The sequence below is a fragment of the Pipistrellus kuhlii genome, unplaced genomic scaffold, assembly GCF_014108245.1.
Source record: "Pipistrellus kuhlii isolate mPipKuh1 unplaced genomic scaffold, mPipKuh1.p scaffold_m20_p_3, whole genome shotgun sequence".
NCBI classification, from domain to species: Eukaryota; Metazoa; Chordata; class Mammalia; order Chiroptera; family Vespertilionidae; genus Pipistrellus; species Pipistrellus kuhlii.
The window spans coordinates 134,644,901-134,670,087 of NW_023425529.1; the positions used below are offsets into that span (position 1 = coordinate 134,644,901).

A 25,187-nucleotide genomic window follows, 5' to 3' on the forward strand; every position below is an offset into this window, starting at 1 on the left:
CCCACCCTGATCCAGGACACCCTTCAGAGCAAACCAGCTGGCCTCCATCCATGCACCAGGTCTCTATTTTATCTAATAATCCTATCTAATAAAAGAATAATATGCAGATTAATTATCACTCCAACATACAAGATGGCTGCCCCCATGTGATCAAAGATCCTGCCCTCATGTGGACACAAGATGGCCACCACAAGATGGCCAGCAGGGGAGGGCAGTTGGGAGGACCAGGCCTGCAAGGGAAGGCAGTTGGGGGCGATCAAGCCTGCAGGGAAGGGCAGTTAGGGGAGACCAGGCTGGCAGAGGAGCAGTTAGGCATCAATCAGGCTGGCAGGGGAGTGGTTAGGGGGTGATCAGGCTGGCAGGCAGAACCAGTTAGAGGCAATCAGGAAGGCAGGCAGGCGAGTGGTTGGGAGCCAACAGTCCTGGATTGTGAGAGGGAGCTCAGAGACTTGGATAAAAATCAAGAGGGTGCTACTGCTATAATATAATAAAGACAAAATTTGAAGGGGAAGGAGAAAGGGGAAAGAAAGAAGAGAAGAAAGAAACTCTACATTAGGGGTGTCGAACTCAATCAGAGAAGGGGCCAAAATCTAAAATCCAGCCTAAATCGCGGGCCGAATGGTTTACTGAACAGTCATAAACTGTCATTGTGATGAAAACGCAGCGGAGTGCAGTGATGACAGCGTGGTGCGGGCCACATTGCAAGGCCTGGCGGGACGGATTTGGCCCGCGGGCCTTGTGTTTGACACATGTGTTCTACATGATACAGAGTTCAAATCCATAACACATTTTAACCAATTTAGTGGAAGCTGTAGTAAGGCTAAGTCACTTAGAGGTAGAGATGTCATTCACAAAAGTATGTAAGTCAAGGGGAAGAATTAGTTTGAGAAAGAAAAAAAAAACAATGGATTTGTTTTTGAAGATGTTTTACTAATGAAAAATATTTTTAAAATTCTAAAATGTTAAGATAGATGTGAACAAGCATATGTAAATATTTTCCTAGACACTTCCTTCAGCTTCAATCTATAGACCAAAATAATCACAAAATCCTGTTAATTTATGACATAGAGTTCTTGAATCCATTTACATCTCTACTGCTTCTATGCCAATAATCTAAGTTACCACCACATCCTGCCTAATCCACTGCAAAACTTTCATAACACATTTCTGCACATTGATATTTGCGCCCTCTTCAATTCATTCTTCACATTAAAAACCCAAGTCAACTTCTTAAAAAAAAAATATGAGTAGGTAATTCCCGCACTTAAAACTATTAACAAAAAGAAACAAATGAAAAAAAACCATAAAACAAACAAAAACAACAACATACACATGCCAAACAACTCTATTAATATCTTAGGATAAAGTCTAAAGGAAATGACACGGCTTAAAAGCTCCTCCACCGATATCTGACCAGTCTCTCCTGCCTCATTCTGCAATCATTTCCAACTTGTTCTTCATACTCCAGCCACAAAGACATCTTTTTCAACGGTCTGAATTGGCTAAACTTCTCAATGACTTTCACAGAGGTTCTCCCTCTACCTAGAATTCTCTCCCACATTTCCTGCTAACCACTCTTATTCTCTGAGGTCCCAGTATGAGTCACATACTCAGGAATGTCCCAGACTGGGTTATTTTCCCTAATACACATTCTCATTTCATTTTGTACTTGTGTTTCATTGTGCAATCTACAACTATATCTGTTAAATGCATCACTGCCTCACAAATTGTATGCCTCAAGAGTACAGAAACTGTGCCTTTCTTGGTTACTGCTCCAGCTCTTTGCCCAGAAAAGTACCTGGAATGCAATACTATTTTGAGAGAAAGAGAAAGCAGGATGAAGGAGAAAGGAGAGGTTGAAAAGAAAGTTCAGAGCTATAGCTATGAGCCTTACACAAAGAGTAAATAAGCAGAGGACCAAGGATAGATCCATAGATACAACAAACATTAAAGAATATCTAGCCAGAAATGTCCAGTAAGGAGTTAACCATGGGATTATTTTATGCAGATTGTGGGGCAAAAAAAGGTAATGGAAACTATGTATGTGAATGAGATTTCCCCAGTAAAGTAAAGGGAGTGACCATCAGCTATCAAATGCTACACATGAGCAGATATACCTGCTTACATAATCTATTCAACTACTGTGAAAGCATGAAGAATGTCTACTTCAACTCCACACTGAAAGCATTCACATCAGTGTTTGACACATTGTGATGTTCAAGAAATATTAGATGAACAAACATTAGATGAACGAACAAGAAATATTAGATGAACATTAATGAAAATATTTCTCATATATGGCTTAGGAAACCAACCTCCCTTTATATTAAAGTTTACTTTATTGAAATCAGTTATTTGAGCAACAGGAGTATGTAACTGCTAAAAGATTAGCTCCTCCTATGCAATTTAAAAAGCATCAAAGTTCACTCAAATTGTCAGAGGAATGGAATATATAATCCAAATTAAGATGAACTTCCTGAAGTCTAGTTATCACGAACCTAAATTTTCACTAGTATATTATACATCAATATTTTTATCTGCTTTGCTTAATAGACTTTAAAAATATTTTAATTGATTTCAAAGAGAGGAAAGGGAGAGGGAAAGAGAGGGAGAGAGAGAGAGAGAAACATTGATGAGTGGAAGGCTGCTTCCTGCACACCCTCTACAGCAGGGGTCTTCAAACTTCTCTCATTATGAGAATCACCTGGTGGAGGTGTTAAAACACAGATTCCCGGATCCCAACTATAAGAAGTGCTATCAGGAATCTGTTTTAACACCTCCACCAGGTGATTCTCATAATGAGAGAAGTTTGAAGACCCCTGCTCTACAGGGTATCAAGCCTGCAACTAGGTTATGTGCCCTGACCAGGAATTGAACCTGTAACCTCTTGGTGTATGGGATGACACTCAGCCACTTGAGCCACACCAGTTGGGCTTTAATAGACTTCTTAAATGCTTACTAAATTATAAAATAGATTTATTTCTATGCATATGACATTTAACAAGTTACAACAATTTAAATGAAACTGAACCTACTAATTCCTGAATAAAAATCAGCTTTCCCAAATCCCCAGAAATTAATTTTACTGTGTGTGTTCTTTGTTGATTTGGATTGTTTAGAAGTAGAGGGCTGTAAAAAAGAGCCAGTAATAAATTAAAAATTATATAGAGAAAATTCACTTCAATATTAGAAAATAAAAATGCTACGTTAGTAGTAAAAGATCCCATTATATGACTGCATTTGAAAACTTTTCATATTATCTGAGAATGGATAGATGAAAGAGAAACTTAAGAAACCAGTCTTACTCATGAACAATTCATCTTGGAATTTCTGGTGACTTAGGACTTTAAATCCTGTATCAAATAGGAGCTTAATGAAGAATGTTTGGAATTGATCCTATAAGATTTTTAGTCTTTTCACGAAAAGAACCCTATACACATGAGATTTGAAAGAATTATCTGTAGTAATGAAAGGCAAAGGCTATTACATGCTTTAAATATTTATTTTAAAATATTTACTTTAAAAATGCCAAAGAAGGAATATTCATAATAACAATAACTGTTTAAGGAAAACCAAACACTTCTGTAATATGAATTTTGAAAGTTGTTCCATGATATAGTTCATTAGTTTCTCTACCAGATTACTACTGAGTCTGTTCTCTAACAAAACAAAAATTAGTCATAATTTAATTTTAAAATCTCTCTCTGAATCTGTTTCTTCATCTGGAAAATAAAAGATTAAGGAGATTATCTCTGAGATTCCTTTTAATTCTAAAATGCTAGGATTTTAATAAGCCAAATTCAAAGAACTTCAGGAATAAGAGGGTTTTGTTTTTTAAAATATATTTTTATTAATTGACTTCAGAGAGGAAGGGAGGAGAAAGAGACAGAAACATCAATGATGAGAAAAAATCACTGACCAGCCCACACTGGGAATCAAGCCCACAGCCCAGGTGTATGCCCTGACCGGGAATCAAACTGTGACCTACTGGTTCATAAGTCAACGCTCAACCACAGAACCATGGGTTTCAATCTTTTGTTTAATTTGCCTTAGCAATGAGAAACTTAAAAATTCCCAAGTCTACTGTCTAAGGAAGAAAAAGACAAATATTTTTTCTGTAAAAAAACAGAGAGCAAATATTTTATGCTTTGTAGACCATTGAATCTCTGTTGCAACTAATTTACTTTTACAGCATAAAAACAGCCATAGACAGCACATAAATAAATGAGCATAGTTGTAAAACTTTATTTCTGGGAGGATAATTTCTTAGCTCACAGGCCATACAAAAACAGGAATTGTGCTGATTTGTTCTGTGGACCAGTTTGACGACTCCCAGTCTAGAACATATTTTGATTAACAGGCTCATGTCACAAAGAAAAAAAACATATAATTAATAGTATGTGACACATAAACTATTCAAAACATGCTTATATAAATAAGCACTCTAAAATTATCTGCCTTTTCTTTTTACCAAGATTAATTCCTGACTTCCATTTTCCTAAAGTAGGATACTAGATAGGGACAAGCCACTACTCTTCCTTTAAATAAAAAAAACAAGTCAGAGAAAGACAGATATCACATGATCTCACTCATATGTAGATTCTAATGAATAAAATAAATTGATGAAAAAATTAAATCCCAAGACATAAAAGCATGAAACAGACTGACAAATATCAGAGGAAAGGGGGAAATGGGGCAGGAGAAGATTAGGCAAAGACAGCCTGGCCAACCCCGAAGAGGCCATAGGGGTGCGGAGCGGGCTCCTCGCAGGCCTGGCACCTGAGCGCAGGGACTTCACCAGTGCATGTGAACCGTGGTGTCCCAGGGGAGGGTAGCAGGGGGAGTGAGAGCGAGCTCAGTGGACACCCCGCATTCTCTCCTCTTGTCTGTCTCCATCACCCCACACCCAGGTAGCTGGCAAGAGGTTGCAGCTCAAGACCTACACCTGCCATGTTCCGGGGGTGGCCAGCACACATCATAGCCAGTGGTTGAACTTCCAGTCTCCAGGTCAAATGACCGCCAGAGGAGACAATTTGCATATTTTATTATATAGGTTATACATAATCTATATAATACTGACAATAGTGCCATGAAGGCCTGGGGCGGGGGGAATGTGGGTGGAGGGAGTCAATGAGGAAAAAAGGGAGATATCTATAATATTTCAATAAAAAAAGATTAAATTTAAACATAAGCAGATATGGAAGTAATTTAGGACTAGATAAACTAAAAATCCAGAGATGAAAGAGCACTTCCAAGGGTGATCAAATGCAAGGGGACATTTGCAGAGTTTGGGGACAAGTGAAAATCGAGTTTAACTTCTACTAAGGGAAACCAGAAGTTACTGGTGCTTTAGATGTCTGCATGGGTTGGAATGATGGTCTTGAAATTAAGAAAAGCCCCAAATATGTGACCAGTTTTCCCAATGGTAAAACTTCTTTGTGATGGGGCACTGAGGAAGAATAAGGTGACTATGCCAACGGATCAAAGTCAATTTCTCACAATCTCCCAGTGTTTAAAAGACAGAATCCCAGTAGAGAGAAGCCTATTTAATCCTTGATTGGACTGAGGTAGTCAATACTTCACCCTACCTGTCTAACACAGCAAAGAGGAAACTTCTCTGAAAGAAAATAACTGTTCTTTTACACACAATGTTAGGCACATAATAAACATATTAAGAAACATCAAAGAAGCAAAAGAACAGATAATCAAGAGGTTTGATGCCCAGGCAGGGTGCACACAAGACACAAATCATATTCAGCTGATGTGGCTCAGTGACTGTGCATCAACCTATGAACCAGGAGGTTACGGTTTGATTCCCAGTCAGGACATATGCCAAGGTTGCCGGGCTCGATCCCCAATAGGGGGGCATGCAGGAGGCACCTGATCAATGTTTCTCTCTCATTGATGGTTCTATTTCTCTCTCCCTCTCCCTTCCTCTCTGAAACCAATAAAGATATATTCTTTTTAAAAAATATATTAAAAAAGAGAGCAGATGAACAAAATAGAGAGTATAATATGTGGGACATAGTCATATGGTCTCATATTTACATAGCAGGAAACCATGACCAAAAAAAGAAAAAAAGAATGGACCAAAAGCACTATGTGAAGAGAAAGATAATTCATGACAATTTTACAAAAGTGAGGGGGAAAAATCAACCACTCAGATACAAAGAGTCCAAGTATTTGTTTTTTAATGTGATCATGAAAAATACTGGTAAAGGAATCAGAAGTGAGATACAGGATGCAGACATGAAAGAATGCATTATTAAGGCAGTTATCCTGAGATGGGCCATTAGAGCATGATCCTACTGGAGAACTCAAGTAGATAGTATATGGCTCAGTTATCCTAACTAAAGGATGAGAAAAATTAGGTATTTATGTGTCAATTCCTCACCCATCACTGGCTGAAGCCTTTCTGAAGTCATTAACCTTCTGTTGTTAATAATCTTCAAGCATGTATCCATGGCCAGTATAAACGTTCTCAGGCAGAAAGTCAAAGATGTAAGTAGATAGTATAGAAATGAATGTCAAAGACATATGGCTAGGACACTAAGAACACCAGCTACAAAGTCTCTTATCCAAAGATAAAATAATTCTTTGTCTCCTTTTCCTTTAAACATTAATTTCTAAATTCTCTATTCCCTTCTCTAACCTCAATTCCCAATAAAATGTTGCTTCTCCCTGCCTTCTGCACAAAAGGTAGGAGTGAGTTAATGTTAGATCATTAAATGCCAACTTCAAGCTAATGTCTCAGACTTTGGTTGAGCTGAACTATAGAAAAAGAGGCAGGTTTTAAGTAATAGTATTCATGAGGAAACTTTGAATATACTGACGGATTGAGAGACTCCCAGCATTACAACTGTCAAATTCCAGGTATCAAAGGAAAGGTTTTAGCTACAAACCACAGACCAGGAAATCAGAAATATCCTATCAAATAAAAGAGTAAAATGCAAATTGACCATCATTCAAAGACACAAGATGGCCGCCCCCATGTGGTCAAAGAAGGCTGCCAGAAGATGACCTGCAGGGGAGGGCAGTTGTGGGCAATCAGGTCAGCAGGGAAGGGCAGTTAGGATTTACTGGGCTGGCAGAGGGCAGTTGGAGGAGGGCAGTTTGGGGGAACCAGACCTGCAGGGGAGGGCAGTTGGGGGGAACCAGACCTGCAGAGGAGGGCAGTTAGGGGTAACTGGACCAGCAAGAGAGGGCAGTTGGGAGGCACAGGCCTGCATTGGAGGCAGTTGGGAGGGACCAGGCCTGTAGGGGAGGGCAGTTGGGGGCAACCAGGCCTGCAGGGGAGGGCAGGTAGGGGTAACCTGACTGGCAAGGGAGGGCAGTTAGGAGTGACTGGGCCTGCAGGGGAGGGCAGTTGGGGGTGACCAGGGAGCCAGAGAAGGCCTGCAAGGGATGGCAGTTGGGGGTGACCAGACTGGTAGGGGAGGGCAGTTAGGTGCAATCAGGCAGGCAGGCAGGTGAGAGGTTGGGAGCCAGCAGTCCTGGATTGTGAGAGGGATCCCAGATTGGAGAGGGTGCAGGTCGGGCTGAGGGACACACCCCTCAGTGCATGAATTTCATGCACTGGGCCTCTAGTTTAGGCAATAATTGAAATCATAAGACTAACATAAAATAGCCAAGAAAGAAACTTATAGAGAAGAGGTACCAAAAATGCACTCTTGAGAAATTAGTTCTTCCTCCCATACTATCTAGACTAGGGGTGTCAAACTCAATCAGAGAAGGGGCCAAAATCTAAAATCCAGCCTAAATCACGGGCCGAATGGTTTACTGTACAGTCATAAACTGTCATTGTGATGGAAACGCAGCGCAGTGCAGTGATGACAGCGCGGTGCGGGCCACATTGCAAGGCCTGGCGGGACGGATTTGGCCCACGGGCCTTGTGTTTGACACATGTGCTCTAGAATGTTATTAGAGACTAGGAGCCTAGTGCATGAAATCACGTGGCCCCACCCACCCACCCACTGCCACCCTGCCTTGACACCCAAACCTCTCCACACAGAAGAACTACAGCGCGTCTGGCCCAGCCTCCCACCCCTCTGGCCTTCTCTGGCTGCTTCATGCCCCACCCTCGAGTCTCCTTGAGCTGGTCATGCCTTCTCCTGCAGCTTCCCCTCTTCCACCCTGTCTCCGGAGCAATGTGGCAGTTCCACCCCATCATAGTGCTGGAGGAGAGCATGGAAGCATTATGACTGCTGTGCTGTGCTCCTTCCCCTGGCAGGTGGATGGCAGGGCGCTCTGAGTGTAAGCGATGGGTGGCGAAGGACTGATGAGGGTGTGCTACGGACTCTTACCCCACCTTCCCCGGCACCACATGGTCCCTCCTTCTCTGGTCACCTCCCTGCTTCCGCCCCATCTCCAGAGCAACACCCCACTGCGCACACACAGGTAGCCTCCTGCGATCAGTTCTTACGTGTCATGGAGTCCAACCACTAGCTTATTAGCTCTTAATTATTATGATACTTTTATAAGTTGAAAGTTTAACTACTGTTCTCAAATAAACCAGGACCTGAAACATAATAACCCAATACTAAACTTTTCTTTCTAGTCTCCTCTACACCCTTATCCTACTCACCCAGTTCCCCAAACTTCAATTATTGCCAATATTTGTGCTTTTCACTTACTTGATTTTACCCTTGAATTCACAATAGTGCTCCAACAACTTTCACTGTCTACCTCAGGAGTCAGCAAACTACAGCCTATACTATAGAGTCCAAATCTAGCCTGCCAACTATTTTTGTAAATACAATCATAGTGAAACAAAGGAATGCTCCTCTATTTACATACTGACTATGGCTGCTTTCAAACTATAACAACAGAGTAGAATAGTTAAACGAAACTATTATTACCTGAAAAGGCTAAAGAATTTATTATCTTGACCTTTACAAAATAAATGTGCTGACCCCTCAGCCTTATCAAGCATTCTCATATAGGTATAACTGGATTCTCAGAAGGAAATAAGAGGCTGGGTTTTAAATAACATTTGAGGAAATTATGGCCAAAATGTGCCAAATTAAACAAAAATTCACATTATGCAGATCTAAGAAGTTCAATGAACAGGATATACACACAAAAAATATTTAGGCACTATAATTTAGTAATATTTACTGAAAATTAAATATAAAGAGAAACATCTTAAAAACAGCCAGAGAAGGAATTCTGGTTCCAATGTGATACAGATTGTTTTTCCCACTGTTTACAACTAAAAACAAGACAAAATACCAAAAAGAAAAGGAAAGAAGGAAGGGAAGAGGGAAGGAAAAGGAGAGGGATGATGAATTACTTGAGAACTCTGAAAACCAACAAAAGCATATTGTGGAGGGGAGTCAAACTTAGAAAAATGACCCATAGTGAGAGTGAGCTTTCCATCCTGCCTTTGGTTTTTGTTTTTGTTTGTTTGTTTTTGTTTTGTTTTGTTTTTCTTTTTCTAATAGCTTTGCCCAAAGGCCAAGAAGCAATCACTATATACACAGCAACAATTCAGAAATTAAAACTCCAAGAAAAACCCTATTTTTCTGGTCACAGAAATTGGAGGCTAGGGGCTCGTGCCTGTTGGAGAAGGTCGAAGAAATCCTGGAAAGGAGAAAAGATAGAAACTAAAGAAAAAATAAACAAATGGGACTACATCAAAATAAAAAGCTTTTTCACAGCAAAAGACACCATCAACAAAACAACAAGAAAGCCCACTGCATAGGAGAACATATTTGCCAATATTATCACTGGTAAAGGTTTAATCTACAATATTTACAGGGAACACACACACCTTAATAAAAAGAAGATAAATGATCCAATAAGAAGATGGGCAATGGACCTAAATAAAACCTTTTCGAAAGAAGACAGAAGGTAGGCCAAGAGACATATGAAAACATGCTCAAAGTCACTAATTATCGAAGAGATTCAAATCAAAACGACAATGCGATACCATCTCACACCTGTCAGAATGGCTATCATCAACAAATCAACAAAGGACAGTGCAGGTGAGGATGCAGAGAAAAAGGAACACTTGTGTACAGCTGGTGGGAATCCAGACTGGTGCAGCCACTGTGGAGATCAGTATGGAGCTTCCTAAAAAAACTAAAAATGGAACTCCCATTTGACCTAGTAATCCCATTTCTAGGAATATATCCCAAGAAACTAGAAACATTAATCAGAAAGGCTATATATACCCCTATGTTCATAGCAGCATAATTCACCATAGCTAAGATTTGGTAACAGCCTAAATGCCCATCAGCAGATAAGTGGATTATAAAACTATGCTACATCTACACAATGGAATACTACCCTACTATAAAAAAGAAGGAATTCTTACCATTTGCAGCAGCATGGATGGAACTGGAGAGCATTATGCTAAGTGAAATAAGCCAGGCAGTAAAAGAAAAATACCACATGATCTCACTCATTTATGGAAAATAAATAACATTATAACCTGATAAACAAAAAGATAGATACAGAGGCAGTAAAGCATCAAACAGACTTTCAAATTACAGCAGGAAGGCTGGGGAGTGTTGGGGAGGGGGGAAAAGAGATCAACAGAAGAACTTTTATGCATGCATATAAGCACAACCAATGGACACAAGACATTGGGGAGGGGGAGTAGGATGAGGGCAAGCAACAGGAGGTAGGGGTGCCTGGGGGAAGGTCAATGGGGGGAAAAAAGGAGATATATGTACTACTATTTGTAATACTTTAAACAATAAAATAAAATGCAAAAATGATATAAAATATATATATGGACAAATTTATTCTATCGAATAAAGCAGGAATATGCTAATTGATCCTCTTGCTGTCGCAAAGATGGTGGCGCCCACCACTAATAAGGAGGAAATATACTAATTGACTGCCATGCCCTCAAAGATAGTGATGCCCACAGCCAATGAGGGAATATGCTAATTGACTGCCATGCCCTCAAAGATGGCAGTGCCCACAGCCAATAAGGAGGCAATACGCAAATTGACTGCCATGCCCTTAAAGATGGCGGTGCCCAGTCCCCTCAGACTCCCTGCCACCCAGAGCCAGCCCGACGCTCAGATAACCAGGGCTGGCTGAGTCTTGTGCTGCTAGAAGTGGCAGCAGTAGAGGTGTGATTGCCTTCCCCTGATCACCAGGTCGCCTCCCACCCTTGAAGGCTCCCAGACTACTGTGAGATGGGGCCCTGTGCTGAGGGCCCCTCCCTTCCCCCCCCCCCATTCCAGTGCATGAATTTTCATGCACCATGCCTCTAGAATATATTTAAATCCTTAGGGCATTAAAAATAAAAGGACAAAGCCAAAAAGGCCAATAGGTATATAAAAATACAATATTAAAATACAATCCAAAAGAAGAAAAACAAAAACAAAAAAAAAAAAAGAGGGAAACAGAAGGCAATTAAATGGTATACTAAAGCCAACAATATCAATAACTAATTACATTAAATATTAATACACTACACTCTCCAAATAAAAAGCAAAGATTGACAAGGTGGATTTGAAAAAAGCAGTAGCAGCAAAATCCTATACATGTTGCCCTCAGGAGAAAAACTTTACATATAATGCTGCAGCTAGGTCAAAAGTAAATGATTGAAAAAATTTACCATGCAAACAGTAAGCATAAGAAGGTTGGAGAGGCCATTTTGATGTCAGGTAAAATAAGATCAAGACAAAGAATATTACTAGAGATAAAGAGAGATGTGATGTAATGAATTAAAAAAGTAATTCATTAGGGAAGTTTTAACCATTATAAATGTATATAATAGCTGAGCCCCCAAATACATGAAACAAAACTGACAAAATTAAAGGAACAAATACAAATCCATAGTTACAGTGGAGTATTTTTAGTACCTCTCTCTCAGCAACTGACAGAACTAGACAAAAAACTAGCATGCAAGCGAGTGGTTGGGCACTAACAGTCCTGGATTGTAAGAGGGACCTCTGACTGCCCATTTAGGCCTGATCCTGGTGGGGTCTCAGATTGGAGAGGGTGCAGGCTGGGCTGAGGGAAACCCCCCATATATATATTTGGCATATATATATATGTATGTGTGTGTGTGTGTGTGTGTGTGTGTGTGTGTGTATATATATATATATATATATATATATATATATATATATTGGGTCGGCAACTAAGTACTTGCGGATTTTTTAAAGAAAATCAAAGACAATTTTTTCATGGAACTGAATAACTTTATTCTGTAATGTATTGCCCATTTTGATCAATGACCTTTTGCCATCTTTCAGGCAGCATCATAATCCCACGTTCAAAAAACTTCTGGTTTTTATTAGCAAAAAACTGAATCAGGTACGATTTGACATCATCATCATTATTGAAATTTTTACCATTCAAGGAGTTTTGTAAAGATCGAAACAAAAAGTAATCAGATGGTGCAAGGTCAGGACTATATGGTGGATGTGGCAAAACATCCCAACCAAGCTCCATTAATTTTTGCCGAGTGACCAAAGATGTGTGTGGCCTTGCATTGTCATGATGGAATACAACACCTTTTCGATTTGTCAATTCGGGCCGCTTTTCTTCAACTGCATTGTTTAATTTCATTAGTTGTTCAATGTAGACATCAGAATTGATCGTTCGGTTGGGTGGTAAGAGTTCAAAGTAGACAATTCCTTTGTAATCCCACCAAACTGATAACAAAACCTTCTTTTGATGAATATCAGCTTTTGATGTTGTTTGAGTTGGTTCACCTGGCCTGCTCCACGATCTTTTCCGCTTGATATTGTTGTGAACAACCCATTTTTCATCCCCAGTTATCAGTCGTTTTAAAAATGGATCATTTTCATTATATTTCTTTAGCAAATCGCAGCTGCTAATGCGTTGCGTTAACTGTGATTCTTTCAGTTCGTGAGAAACCCATGTATCGAGTTTTTGAACATAGCCAAGTTGTTTTAAGTGATTTTCAATGCATGTATGTGATACATGAAGCTTCTCTGCAATCTCACGTGTTGTACTGTGACAGTCCGAATTGATTATTGCTTTGATTAGGGCGTCATCAACTTCAACTGGACGACCAGAGCGTTTTTCACCTTTGAGTGAAAAATCACCAGAACGAAATTTGGCAAACCAATTTTGACACTGCCGTTCTTTTAAGGCTTCGTCACCATAAACAGCACATAACTTTTTATGAGCTTGCGATGCGTTTTTCCCTTTGCGGAAATAAAAAAGCAAAATATGATGAAAATGTTCCTTTTGATTTTCCATTTTTCAACGAACGCCAAACGAAAACTACAAAACAGATCAAAAAACTTTTTTTACTGATTAACAGCTGAATAGCCAACTATCAAATAACAAAATGTGTTTTACATTTGTACTACGTCTGCAAACCTAAAAATTCAACTGAATTTTTGTTGTGTGAAACCCGCAATTACTTAGCTGCCGACCCAATATATATATATATATATATATATATATATATATATATGTATGCCAAAGTGACCAAACCAAACAACCAACAGGTCAATCGGTCGCTATGATGTTTACTGATCACCAGAGGATAGATGTTCAATGCAGGAGCTGCCCCCTTGTGGTCAGTACACTCCCACAGAGTGACACTTGGCAAGCTTATCGAGCTGCACGGTGGCAGGCAAAGTGGGGCTGGGATAAGCAGAGTGGCACATGCTTCCCCCTGGTCACCTGCTGCTTCACGCATTACTACACCCCTTGGGGGATGTCAGCCCTGAAACTGACAGTCCGACATCCCCCAAGGGTCCTCTATTGTGAGAGGGCTCCAGGCTGAGGAACTCCACTGGTGCACGCATCCATGCACCAGGCCTCTAGTATCCTTATAATTAACAACTTCCCAAAACCTCTTAAAAGCCAGTGATTTTATAACCATCAGTACATTTCCTTCTACAGGAGTCCCATTATAATTCACCACTTATGAAAGTTTTACCAGTTGCAAAGCTAAAGGGCATGCCAAGGGTTATCAGTACCAGTGCTCCATCTTCTATAACCTGTAGTGGGGCTCGCACATTGACAGCCAGCCACCAGCAGATAATCTAGCCCCAAAATCCCATTTTAAAGTCTACTTCCTCAGACCATTCCTGGTACCATAATTGTCTTGGGTAAGGTTCCCCAGGAAACAGACTCTGAACTGGAGATTTGCACACCAGAAGTTTATTGAAGAATGCCTTCCAAATCAACAACTGTGGGAGAGTGAAGGAAGTTAAGATCTGAACAGAGAAAGGAGTTGAATCACAATACAACCACAGGATGGCCTCAGACAATCCCATAGGGAGCTCTGGAGTTGGGATCTTCAAAGTTATCCTGTCTTAGTGTAAAAGGGCAAGGTATTTATATCCTCACGTAATACAGGCATTGGCTACTAACTGACCCTGAAGAAGCATGACTGAGTCTTAGAGGGAAGCAGCTCTGTTGGCTAAGGGAATGCCTGGAGAGGGACTTGGAGGCAATCAGTTTTAGCTACCAATATTCACAATAGCTAGGGGAACCTGCACCTGAACAGAGGGATCTGGGTGGTGAACCATAGCACCTGCCATACTTCTACTGGACTAGTACACCAATTTGACTAACGAAGGGAGATAATGAAGCAATTACCATGAGTTCTTAGGAGAAACAACAGTACATCACCAGTTGATGAGAGAAAACACAGCTTTGCAGAACAGAACCAGCTAATGAACATGGAATAATAGAATTATAAAAATCATTATTTTGAAAGCCCTAATAAAATTATTAACTCAGACAAGGATTATCAAAGGATGTTAAACCCATTAGGTGAAAGACATACACAGTATGCAAAAGTTATTATTGGCCATGATTACTCACTTACTGCAAATGGAAAAGGCTTACATTTATGAAAAAGAGATCTAATGGGTACCATCTTAGCCAAATAATTAGACTGGGCATTATTAAACAGTGAGACAATCTGAAAATCTCTGATGGCCTTAGTCAACATCTGGATAGGATGCAATTTGCAGTACCCATAGCTATATATAAAATACAATTGCTAAAAAAATGTTTAACCAAAACCTAATGAAGCTTTAAAATTAACTTCCACTTACAGAAAATATGGGATGGAAGACATGGAGATTAACAATATCTGGGGAACTGTCCTTAAGGAACTAGATTTATAAGACATTCTAGAAAAGTGACAAAAAATGGGATAGCAGTAGAAGGAGGGAATTAACTGAAGAAACTTTTTAGAGGGATGTAAATGTCCTATACTTGACTGGTGATAGTTCTAAGACCCCTTATAGAAACCCTTTTAAACGGTGAATTTTATTTTGTGTAAATTAAACCTCAATTAACAAATCCCCTCCTTCAAAAACCTGAATGTTTAATGTTTTTGAATAAAACAGTGTGACTATTCTGTTTATATTTTTAAGCAAATATTTTAAAGTGCAAAAGTATTTTTAAATTAAAATTTTACTTACTTTATAAGCTCAAAGGCAAATTTTCTCTTATGTTAAGCTAAGAGAGTAATTAACTTCATATTTCTACCTACCAATACACCAAAACCGTTGTTTTAACATGTGTGATATACAATTCCATAGATGTAACAGCTATATGAAACACATTACTACCTAACCACAAATATAGGTATCAATCCTACATCACTTCCTACAATACTCCTACAATAATCTCCAATAGCTCAAACCCATCAGTATCTATTTAATAAAACCAAATTCTTACCTGGCTGTTCAATTTTCCCTGCCCTCTGGCTACAGTCTCCATTTCCAGAATGAATTGCCACTAGTCTGCCTTATAACACCTACATTCCAGCTCTGATGCGATTCTTACAATTACCTACACACAGCTATGCTTTCTCACTTCTTGCTCATGCTTTTTTGAGCCAGCAGGGAATGCTGTCCCTTAGTCATAACACACATGCTTTCACAATGGTTTCATTTAACACTTTTATCAGTACCTCCCCTTTTGTATCTTTCATCCCCATCTAGACAATAAACTGAAGTGTAGAAACTTTGTCTTATAAATCTCTACAGGGCCAATGGTAAGCACTAGCAGTAATCCCTGAACCTTTGTTGGATTAACTGACTACTTAACTTCTTACAACCAAAATTCCATGCATCTGAAATACAGGCTCAAATACAATTTTTAACAACAAAGATATAAAGCATTTAACAGAACTGAGTGGGTTTAGCTTAGAGAAGAAAAGCATTTCCCCCATTAACCACAATACCACTTTTTTTCTTTGATCTTCGCTCACACTTCAACTTTGGGGAAGAGGGTGCAGTGAAGAAGGAAACTTGATTTAGTGCAAAAACAGTTCAACTGTGATACAGCACAGATGGGAAAATAGCACAAGTGTAGAAGGGCCTTGGGGCCAGACCCCTCTCTGGTTAGACAGGTTTGCTTTGCAATGCATGAGTTTGTACCTTACCATGATGGTCTTCTCTTTTTGTGCCAGTCTGCTTCACTCTGACCTAGGAAACATCTTCCATGCTTCTGCTCAGACAGGAAGACACAGTCTCCATAAATCAATGGGGAGGGAATGTACTTTTAAGAAGCTGGCTCATAAAGATTGGAGTCTCCACCCCTGATCCCTGAATGGTCCATGTTCATGCAAATGAGGACTCCAAAACCCTGTAGTTTGACTGGTCCGAAAGGCACTGCCTGATTGAGCAGCTTAGATTGGTCAGAGCTGCACAGCTCTGATTGGATGAGGAAAGCCTCAATCCTAATGGTTGAAATAGGATTCTAGGAAACCTTTATAAGGATTGGCTCAGATGGCAGAAACACAGTATAGGCAGGCAATTTAGCCCAGGCTTCTCCAGGAAGTGCAATTTGCACGAAAGGCTCCTTTGCAGAAATGGCTGATAGGCTCTGTGTTGATTTTTTTGTAAATTTGAGCCCACACTTCAACTTTCAATCAACTCAACTAGCCATTTTTCCATTTCTCTTTCGTGTGGAAAAACCTATATAATCATGCTGATTAGAATATTAAATGTGATTTTAATGATTATAATAACCATAATGATAACAACAGCAGCAGGAACAGCTAACTTTACTTACTAATAAGCACTTACCATGCACAGGCACAATGTCCTTTCAATACCAATAAAGTTATAAGTAAAGAAACAGACAAAGGAATACTAGTTAACTTGCTCAACTTAAGATAGAAAAAGGTAGAGAATTAGGATTTGAACTATGTAGTCTGTCTCCAGAGTAGATTTAGTCACTGAGCTATGGTTTCATCCAAATGCAATGTTATGCTGCCATTCACACACAGAGCTGATCAAACATTCCGTTATTCATTTCCTTTCCCATCTCTTTCCCCAACTTAATGTTCTCATTTTGATTGGTTCATTAATACAAAATATATTTATTCAATCACTGAATAAATGAAATAGTTATTCCCATGTTCAATACAGTCACTGAGACCAAAAATAAAAGAACAAGACATGATCCTTGCCTTCTCTTTAAGTCTCCAAATTCCATAAGCCCCCTCACTCTCACCAGAAATCAATAGCTAATATTTAATAGCACTTAAAGTGCCAAGTACTTTACATATATGGATTCATTTACTCTACAAAAAACAATTCTTATTATCATTAACTTCATTCTATATAAAAGAAAACAAAATGATAAAAGTAAAATAAGTGGAACTACAACAATCTAAAAAGCTCTCATGCAGCAAAAAAAAATCAACAAAATGAAAAGTCAATTTACAGAACGTGAAAAAAATATTTACAAATCATATATCTGATAAGAGGTTAATATCCAAATTATATATATTTATATACAAGGTGTGCCAAAAATGCATACAAAAATGTATAAATGTATACATTTTTGGAAGACAGTCTACACACACACCCACACTTTAATATAATTCAATAACAACAAAACAAGCAATCCCAGGAAAGAATTCCAAGAAAAAAATACATATGGCCTACAGGCACATGAAAAAGGGCACTCAACATCACTAATCATCAGGGAAATGCAAATCAAAACCACAATGAGATATCACTTTACACCTGTTAGAATGGCTGTTGTAAAAATAGAGATAACAACTGTGGGTGGCCATGTGGAGAAAAAGGAACTCTTGTGCACTGTTGGTGGGACTGTAATTTGGTGCAAACACTATGGAAAACAGTATGGAGGTTCCTCAAAAAACTAAAAATTGGACCAGCACATGATCTAGCAATTCTACTTCTGGTTATTTATCCAAAAGGAAAGGAAAACACCCAAAAAGATATCTGCACTTCCCTCCTTGTTCTCGGCAGCAGCATCTACAATAGCCAAGTCTTGGAAACAAGGTAAGTCTAAGTGCCCATCATTGGATGAATGGATAAAGAAAACACTATTATTATTCAGCATTAAAAAACAAAAAAGGAAATCTTGCCATTTGCAACATCATAGATAGATCTTAAGAGCATGATGCTATGTGAAATGCGTCAAAGACAAATACCATATGATTTCACTTGTATGTGAAATCCAGAACACAAAAAACAAACTCATAGATACAGAGAATAGATTAGTAGTTGCCAGAAGGGGGTGGGGGGTGGGCCAGGGAGAGAAGATTGGGCAAAATGGGTGAAGATGGTCAAAAGGTACAAACTTCCAGATATAAATAAGTTATGGAGATGCAATGAATAGCAGGGTGACTATAGTTAATAATACAGTATTATATACAGGGTGAGATAAAAGTAGGTTTACAGTTATAAGTATGCAAAAACACTGGGTTTATTCTTGTATTATTATTTATTAATTATTGCATTATTTTCCATATGAACAACTATAAATCTACTTTTGCCCTGCCCTGTATTTGAAAATGCTGAGAATAAATTTTATTTTCCATCATAAGAAAAAAATTATGCCGAAACCGGTTTGGCTGAATGGATAGAGCGTCGGCTTGGGGACTGAAAGGTCCCGGGTTCGATTCCGGTCAAGGGCATGTGCCTTGGTTGCGGGCATATCCCCAGTGGGGGGTGTGCAGGAGGCAGCTGATCGATGACTCTCTCTCATCCATGTTTCTAACTCTCTATCTCTCTCCCTTCCTCTCTGTACAAAATCAATAAAATATATTTAAAAAAAAATTATAACTATGTGTGGTAATGGATGTTAACTAGCCTTACTGTGGTGAATCATTTCACAATATATACAAAAAAGGAATCATTATGTTATATACCTGGAATTAATGTTATAAATAAGTATCAATTACATCTCAATAAAAAAAATAAGAAAACTGAGGTATAGAAGTTATGTAACGTATGTAAGGTCACACAGCTTACAAGTGGCAGAGCCAATATTTAAAACTAGTGGACTTCAGAATACAAGCTCTTACCCACTTCACCATAATGCCATCAAAGTCAGTAACTCCATTAGGCTTGCATCCCTCAATGTCTCTACAATAACCTAAGAAATAATCCACAGCAATGAATTCTTTCAATACTGACTGATAACTTACTCACCTTGTTTTGTTCTTTAAACACAAGCTTGTTCTCACCTCAGAGCCTTTATTGTAATTACCTATAAGACTCTTCCTCTAGATCTGTCTTCCCATTATTACAATTTCATGTAAATGTCAATTCCTAGAGAACTATCCTGACCACCCTACCTAAAACACTCCCAACTACAAATTATCTATCAATGAAATTAGTTTTATTTTCTCTATATTTACCACTATCTGATATTATCAGTTTTTTATTTCTCCCCGCTAGAGTGGAAGTTCCAAGAGAGTAATTCTCAAGAGAGTAGTCTTTGTGCATCTTGCTCAATGCTGTATCTTATGCACCTACACCAGTGCCTGGATCACAGGAGGCACTTGATATTTACAGAATGGATGCCAAATTTGTTCTAGATATTTGAATTACCAAAATAGGATATAATTATTAGTCTCAATAAACTCTTAGTTTTTATATTTTTAAACAGCTCCTCCCCTTGTATATTAAAGACTAGTTCCTAACTTTTTTCAACAGGTAACCACTCTACCTGTCACTTAAAAAAAAAAAAAAAAAAAAGTTTTATTGATTTTAGAGAGGAAGGGAGAGGGATATAAAAGGGAGAAAGAGGGAGAAACCTCACTAAGAAGCAAGAATCATTGATCAGCTGCCTCCTGCACTGGAAATCAAGCCTTCAACCCAAGGCATGTGCCCTGACCAGTAATCAAACTGTGTCCTCCTAGTTCATAGTCAATGCTCAACCACTGATCCCCACCTGTGAGACTCCTCCTGACATCTTAAAGTTTAAGACTTAAACCAATCCCTAAGATCTCCCTTTGACCTCTCCCCATCAATTATCCCTCTCTCGCTAAATTCTTTAATTTCTCCTTTACTTACTGATAACCTGTTAATCTCCCCATTTCCTCAACATCTCCCACTGACTGCACCACATTTCTCTACTATGACCACTTCCTCAAAAGTCATCAGTGACCTGGAAAGTGTTCTCACTTTCTTCAGCATTTAACACTGCTGTGGACTTCCAATCTACTTTCTTAGGACCAGAGGTGATATGATCTCATGGCTCTCTTCCTAATATTTTTATTTTTTTAAAGCTTTCTTCCTATTCCCTTTCTCTCATCCTTTAAACTTCATGCTCACTAGAGCTTCATCTTCTACTCTTGCTCTCTGTCTCTGAAATAGCTCACCTGCTCCTCCAACTCAGCTAGATATAATATTATCCATTCAGTACCTAAATCCCATTTTCACTTTCCCATTATACTTACTAAGAAATGTGATTGAATTTTTAAGCAAATTCTCAATAAATGTTAGTTGCAGGCTAAGACTTAGAAAAAGTAATGTGAACGATAATAAACAATAATGTTCTGAACAAGCTGCTGAAGGTATTATTATACAACTTAAGGCAGTTTCCTTGAGTACTTCTTGATATACTTGAACTAATTTTTCATTAACTTTAACTGAAAGCTTGTACAAGAATGGGCCAAAAACTAAAAATCATTCACAAATTTTAAAACTTTAATACACTTCTAGATATACAGAAATTGCATTACACAAGTACAGCTGTAAGAAATAAAAATAGGATTATGCCAGTCACAAGTTATTGTGTAAGTTGGGAAATAACATACAAAGTAAATTTAAATTCTTTGCAGAGCTTTGTAAAGATGTATTCTTAATACCCTAATTCAGAGACTCACAGCTCAAAATTATACCTAATTATCAGAGCACAGCGTCTAATAAGGTTTTCTGCTATTTTAAAAAACATTAGCAAGAAACAAATTTGTGCCATATGGCTTTCAGCTTAGATAGCAAAAGGTACTTACATACACTTATAACCATATGATAAAACTACTCATGCATCTAATCCTGTAAATAATCACAGATATGAGAAGACTGGTTTGACCAGAAAAAAAAAAAATGTGAACAAAACTCCATCTTTACAACTCTGCAATAGATAGAGCCACCAGTGCATACTGGTAAAATTCCAATACCTGACTCACAAGTTACCCCCTTTCATAATGGGAGAAAATGACATCTGGTTATTGCTTAACAAACTGCGCATTCAATAAATACAGTAAACTCTGTGACATTTAACAAAATTCTACAATGATTCCCCCATTTCCCCATATATTGCAAGAAGCTGTGAGAAAAATGATGATGCTAACTCCCAAATGCCACTGTCAAAGCCAAGCTGGTGAAACAAGTCAGTCACCCTCCTTCAGGGTGTGTGGCATGTAAGGGCATGGGAAAGAAAACAAAAGAAGAGCCCTCAGCAAAAAAAGACACTCATGTTTTAAGAAAAAGAAAATGAAAGTGATATGACTTCTCCTATACATCAAGGAAGCTAAAGGAACAGGGAGCCTAGGAAAAGATCTAGGAGCTACTCAAATTTTCTAGTTGGTGCCAGCTGAATACTATCTACCAGCTGTCATATTTTCAAGTTCAGCGTTCCCCTTTTCCCACAAAACCCCGCACTACTCTAAAGCCTGTAAGTGATAGACTAATGAAATGGCTGATGGGACACCAGAACACAAGAGCAGCTGCAACCACATTTCTAGAAGACCAGTTATCAAAGTGCAGCTCTAAAGATCTGAATCAAATTAAATACCTTTGGCATCCACATAAATCTAACATCTGCATCCCTCTTGCTTAATTCTCTTAATTGAAACTCCATGCCTTATCCCACTGCCTGATTATCTAAAACTCGTCATATACATAAATATATGAATATATGTGTATATGTATATGTATATGTATATGTATATGTATATGTATATGTATATGTATATGTATATAGGCATGTCACTATCCTTAGCCTATACTATCCTACCCTTAGGTGAAAGGCAGATTTTGCAGATTTTTATTCTATGTTTTTTAAGGGGAACTGGAAAGGGGAGGATGGAATGTCGTGGGGGATGGGAGGGGTGAGAAATTCGTGCAAATACTATTGCGACAGACACTGGAAACGCCACTGCCTTCACCACCCTTGCCAATCCCCTTCATGTATTCATTGCCCTCTTACTCTTTACCCATCATCCCTCCTCCTTTCTCAACAATACACTACACGTGTCATAACCGACCCGCACCACCATCACCTTCTTTTCTGGAACATCGCACGCTATTACCCCCCCCCCACACACACACACGCCCCACACACATACAGACACACACACCCTCGCTAACCACCCACAAAGACACACACACTCAGAGCAGAAACTGCTGCCACCGCACCCTCCTACTTCAATTAAGTGCTTCTCACCACGCAGCACCAAGCGCTTGCTGCAAGGGAGCTCAGTAAATACGTACGTAGAACACGCACACGCGCGCACACACACACACACACACACACACACCACACGCACACGCACACGCACACGCACACGGGAGCGCATGCAGCATGTGGCGCAGGGAAGGGCACCCGGACACGCACCTGGAGGCCGAGTGTCCCGCGCCGCTGCCTCCCTGGTCCCTGTCACTGAGCGCCGCCGTGTAGATCCTCCGGTAGCGGTCGGCCAAGGCGCGGCCTGACAGCAGCAGCTGGTAGTGACCCCGGGAATCGGCGGCGGGCAGCCCCAGCCCCAGCCCCGCGGCGGCCGCGGAACCCTCGGGAACCGGCATGAACAGCGCCCCCGGCGCCGGGAAGGAAGAGATGGTGGCGGCGTGGAAGAATCCGTCCCCGCCGGGCCCGGAGGCGGCGGCGGCGGCGGCGGCGGCGGCGGCGGGGGAGGCAGTGGCTGCGCACATCATCATCCTCGCGGCGGCGGCCGCCGCTGCCTGGTCCCCGCGGGCCGGACGGGCTGACCCGCGCGCGCGAGCGCACACACACCGCGCAGCCCTTTTCCAACGACGACGGCTCCGGCGGTGGCCTCTCGCTTCAGCAGCCGGGAGGCTTACAAAGACAGCGACGACCTCCTCCTTCTTCTCCTCCTTCTTTTCCTCCTCCCCCCCGCACCGCCTTCTTCGCCGCTACTGGGGCCGCTCATCTAACCCCGCCACCTCGGGGAGTGTAAGGAGGAGGCGTAGCCGCCGCTGAAGCTGCCGCCGCCGCTCCCACCGACCGGACTGAGCCGCAATGGGAAGCTGCCGGCTGCACTGGGCATGCGCGGCTCCCGGCGCATGCTCAGTAACGCCAGCCTGTTCTCCTCCCCACCCCCTCCTCTCCACCACTCCCTCTGCCTCTAAGGCTCAGGGTGTGGGGCGGTGAGTCCCTGCCGAACCTGGGAGAAATCCACTTCTCCGGGCTTTCCCAGCAGCTTGAGGAAGAGTAGGGAGAGTGCTAGGCAGGCTGTCAACTTGCAGAAGCTGGGCTGCAGGTACTGGTTCCGGACCAGGTGGGAGAGCTGGGCCCTGAAAGCAGAGGGAACGTGCCTCCTGCCAGAGAAGGTGTGTTATGTAACCTCCTGCCACCTCTCCAGACAGGAGCAGTGCTGATTAATTCAGAATTCAAGGCCCACAAGGCCAACCGCATTAGAAGTCCCTTTGCAGAATTTTTGTCTTTAGGACTGAAGTCCATTTAAAATAGCATTTACTTACAAAAGACAGGTAGTTAATGAGTGCATTCTTTTTTTTTTTCTTCTTTTTTTTTTCTGTTTCTGAAAGTAGGATTCACAGTTAGGACAGTATTCACAAGCCAGAGTCATTCAAAAATTATTGCTCTCAACATTTACATCGGAGTTAAATCTTAAGACATTATACTATTGTTAAATATTCTTTTGTGGAATCTACATTCCTCCTAAAAGTGCACTCTCATCTCTTGTGAGTGGTTACTTAATGGCTTATCTTTTTCTGACCTGACTTACATTACTAAAGATAATTCTTAAATGTGGCCTGAAACTGTAATTGTGACTATGTCTGTAAATACGTACCTGGAAATGTCATAACTACCAAAGATCTTATCATTGTTCTCTATACAATGTAACACTTGCTGAGTTCCCTCTTCCAAGTTATTCTACTAAACCCCTTCTAAGTAAATACTCTAGAATTATATTTGCCAATGCATGCTTCCTATTAGTCTCATCTTTACTTGAAGAATATAAATTTATACTCCTGACAAAATCATTAAGTCCTGTCCTCAGTACTATGTTCTTCATCTAATTACTAGCTCCTATGTCTGTGCCTCTTCTCTGAACGTCCTTCTCTTAAAAAGGAAAAAAAAAACTCGAGTAAGTAAATTAATTCTAGTTGTGGGAGGAGGGATAGGGGAGAAAGTGGTAAAGGAATGCATTTTTTTTTTCTGGGACTTTAAATGATAGATGAATGTCATTTTTAATAACATTAAAAAACAAAATAGCCAGAAGTGGGACAATGAAAACATAGGGGCCAGGGGCGGGCCTGCAGAATCATAAGATTTTCGTACAGTGAGTAGCCCTGTTAAACAGCTTTTGTCTTATTTTTTCAACTCTCCTATAAGCTCCTTCAAAGATTCTTATTTATCTGTGTGTCTTCCTCAGCTTCTTGTATAGACCCTTGTACATAGGAAGTATTCATTAAGTATTTGTTCTTAAGTTTCAGTAGAGTTACAAGTTCAGTATTGGGCAGGAAGCTCTCTTTCCCAACCCTGGGATGAGAGCTAGAGCACAGGTAGAGAGGCAGCTAAAGGCAGGTGGGATTAAAGGCCTGAACTGCATGTAGGAGCTGCTGTAAGAGCTCCTCACGTTGCAGAAGTCAAGGAGGTGGTAGCTAAAGCCTCTAACAGACTAGGATTTGTATCCTAACCCTGCTATTTGTGTCTTTGGGCAAATTTTCAATCTCTGAATGAATAATGGTCAAAATAATACTGCATGATATTACGGGAGAGCTTCAAGCATCTAGGAT

The 25,187-nt window shown here is 40.1% G+C and overlaps 1 protein-coding gene across 16 annotated transcripts in view; it reads right to left on the bottom strand.

The window, feature by feature from the left end:
* MYCBP2 (MYC binding protein 2) overlaps positions 1-23,458 on the bottom strand; it is a 256,367-nt gene extending 232,909 nt beyond the window's left edge. For all 16 annotated transcript variants that reach the window (XM_036455729.2, XM_045588714.1, XM_036455734.2 and 13 more), the window contains exon 1: positions 22,804-23,458. In XM_036455729.2, the coding sequence (XP_036311622.1) occupies positions 22,804-23,123 (320 nt within the window). In that variant the 5' untranslated portion in view covers positions 23,124-23,458. The remainder of the gene's footprint in view (positions 1-22,803) is intronic.
* Positions 23,459-25,187: the final 1,729 nt, after the last annotated feature.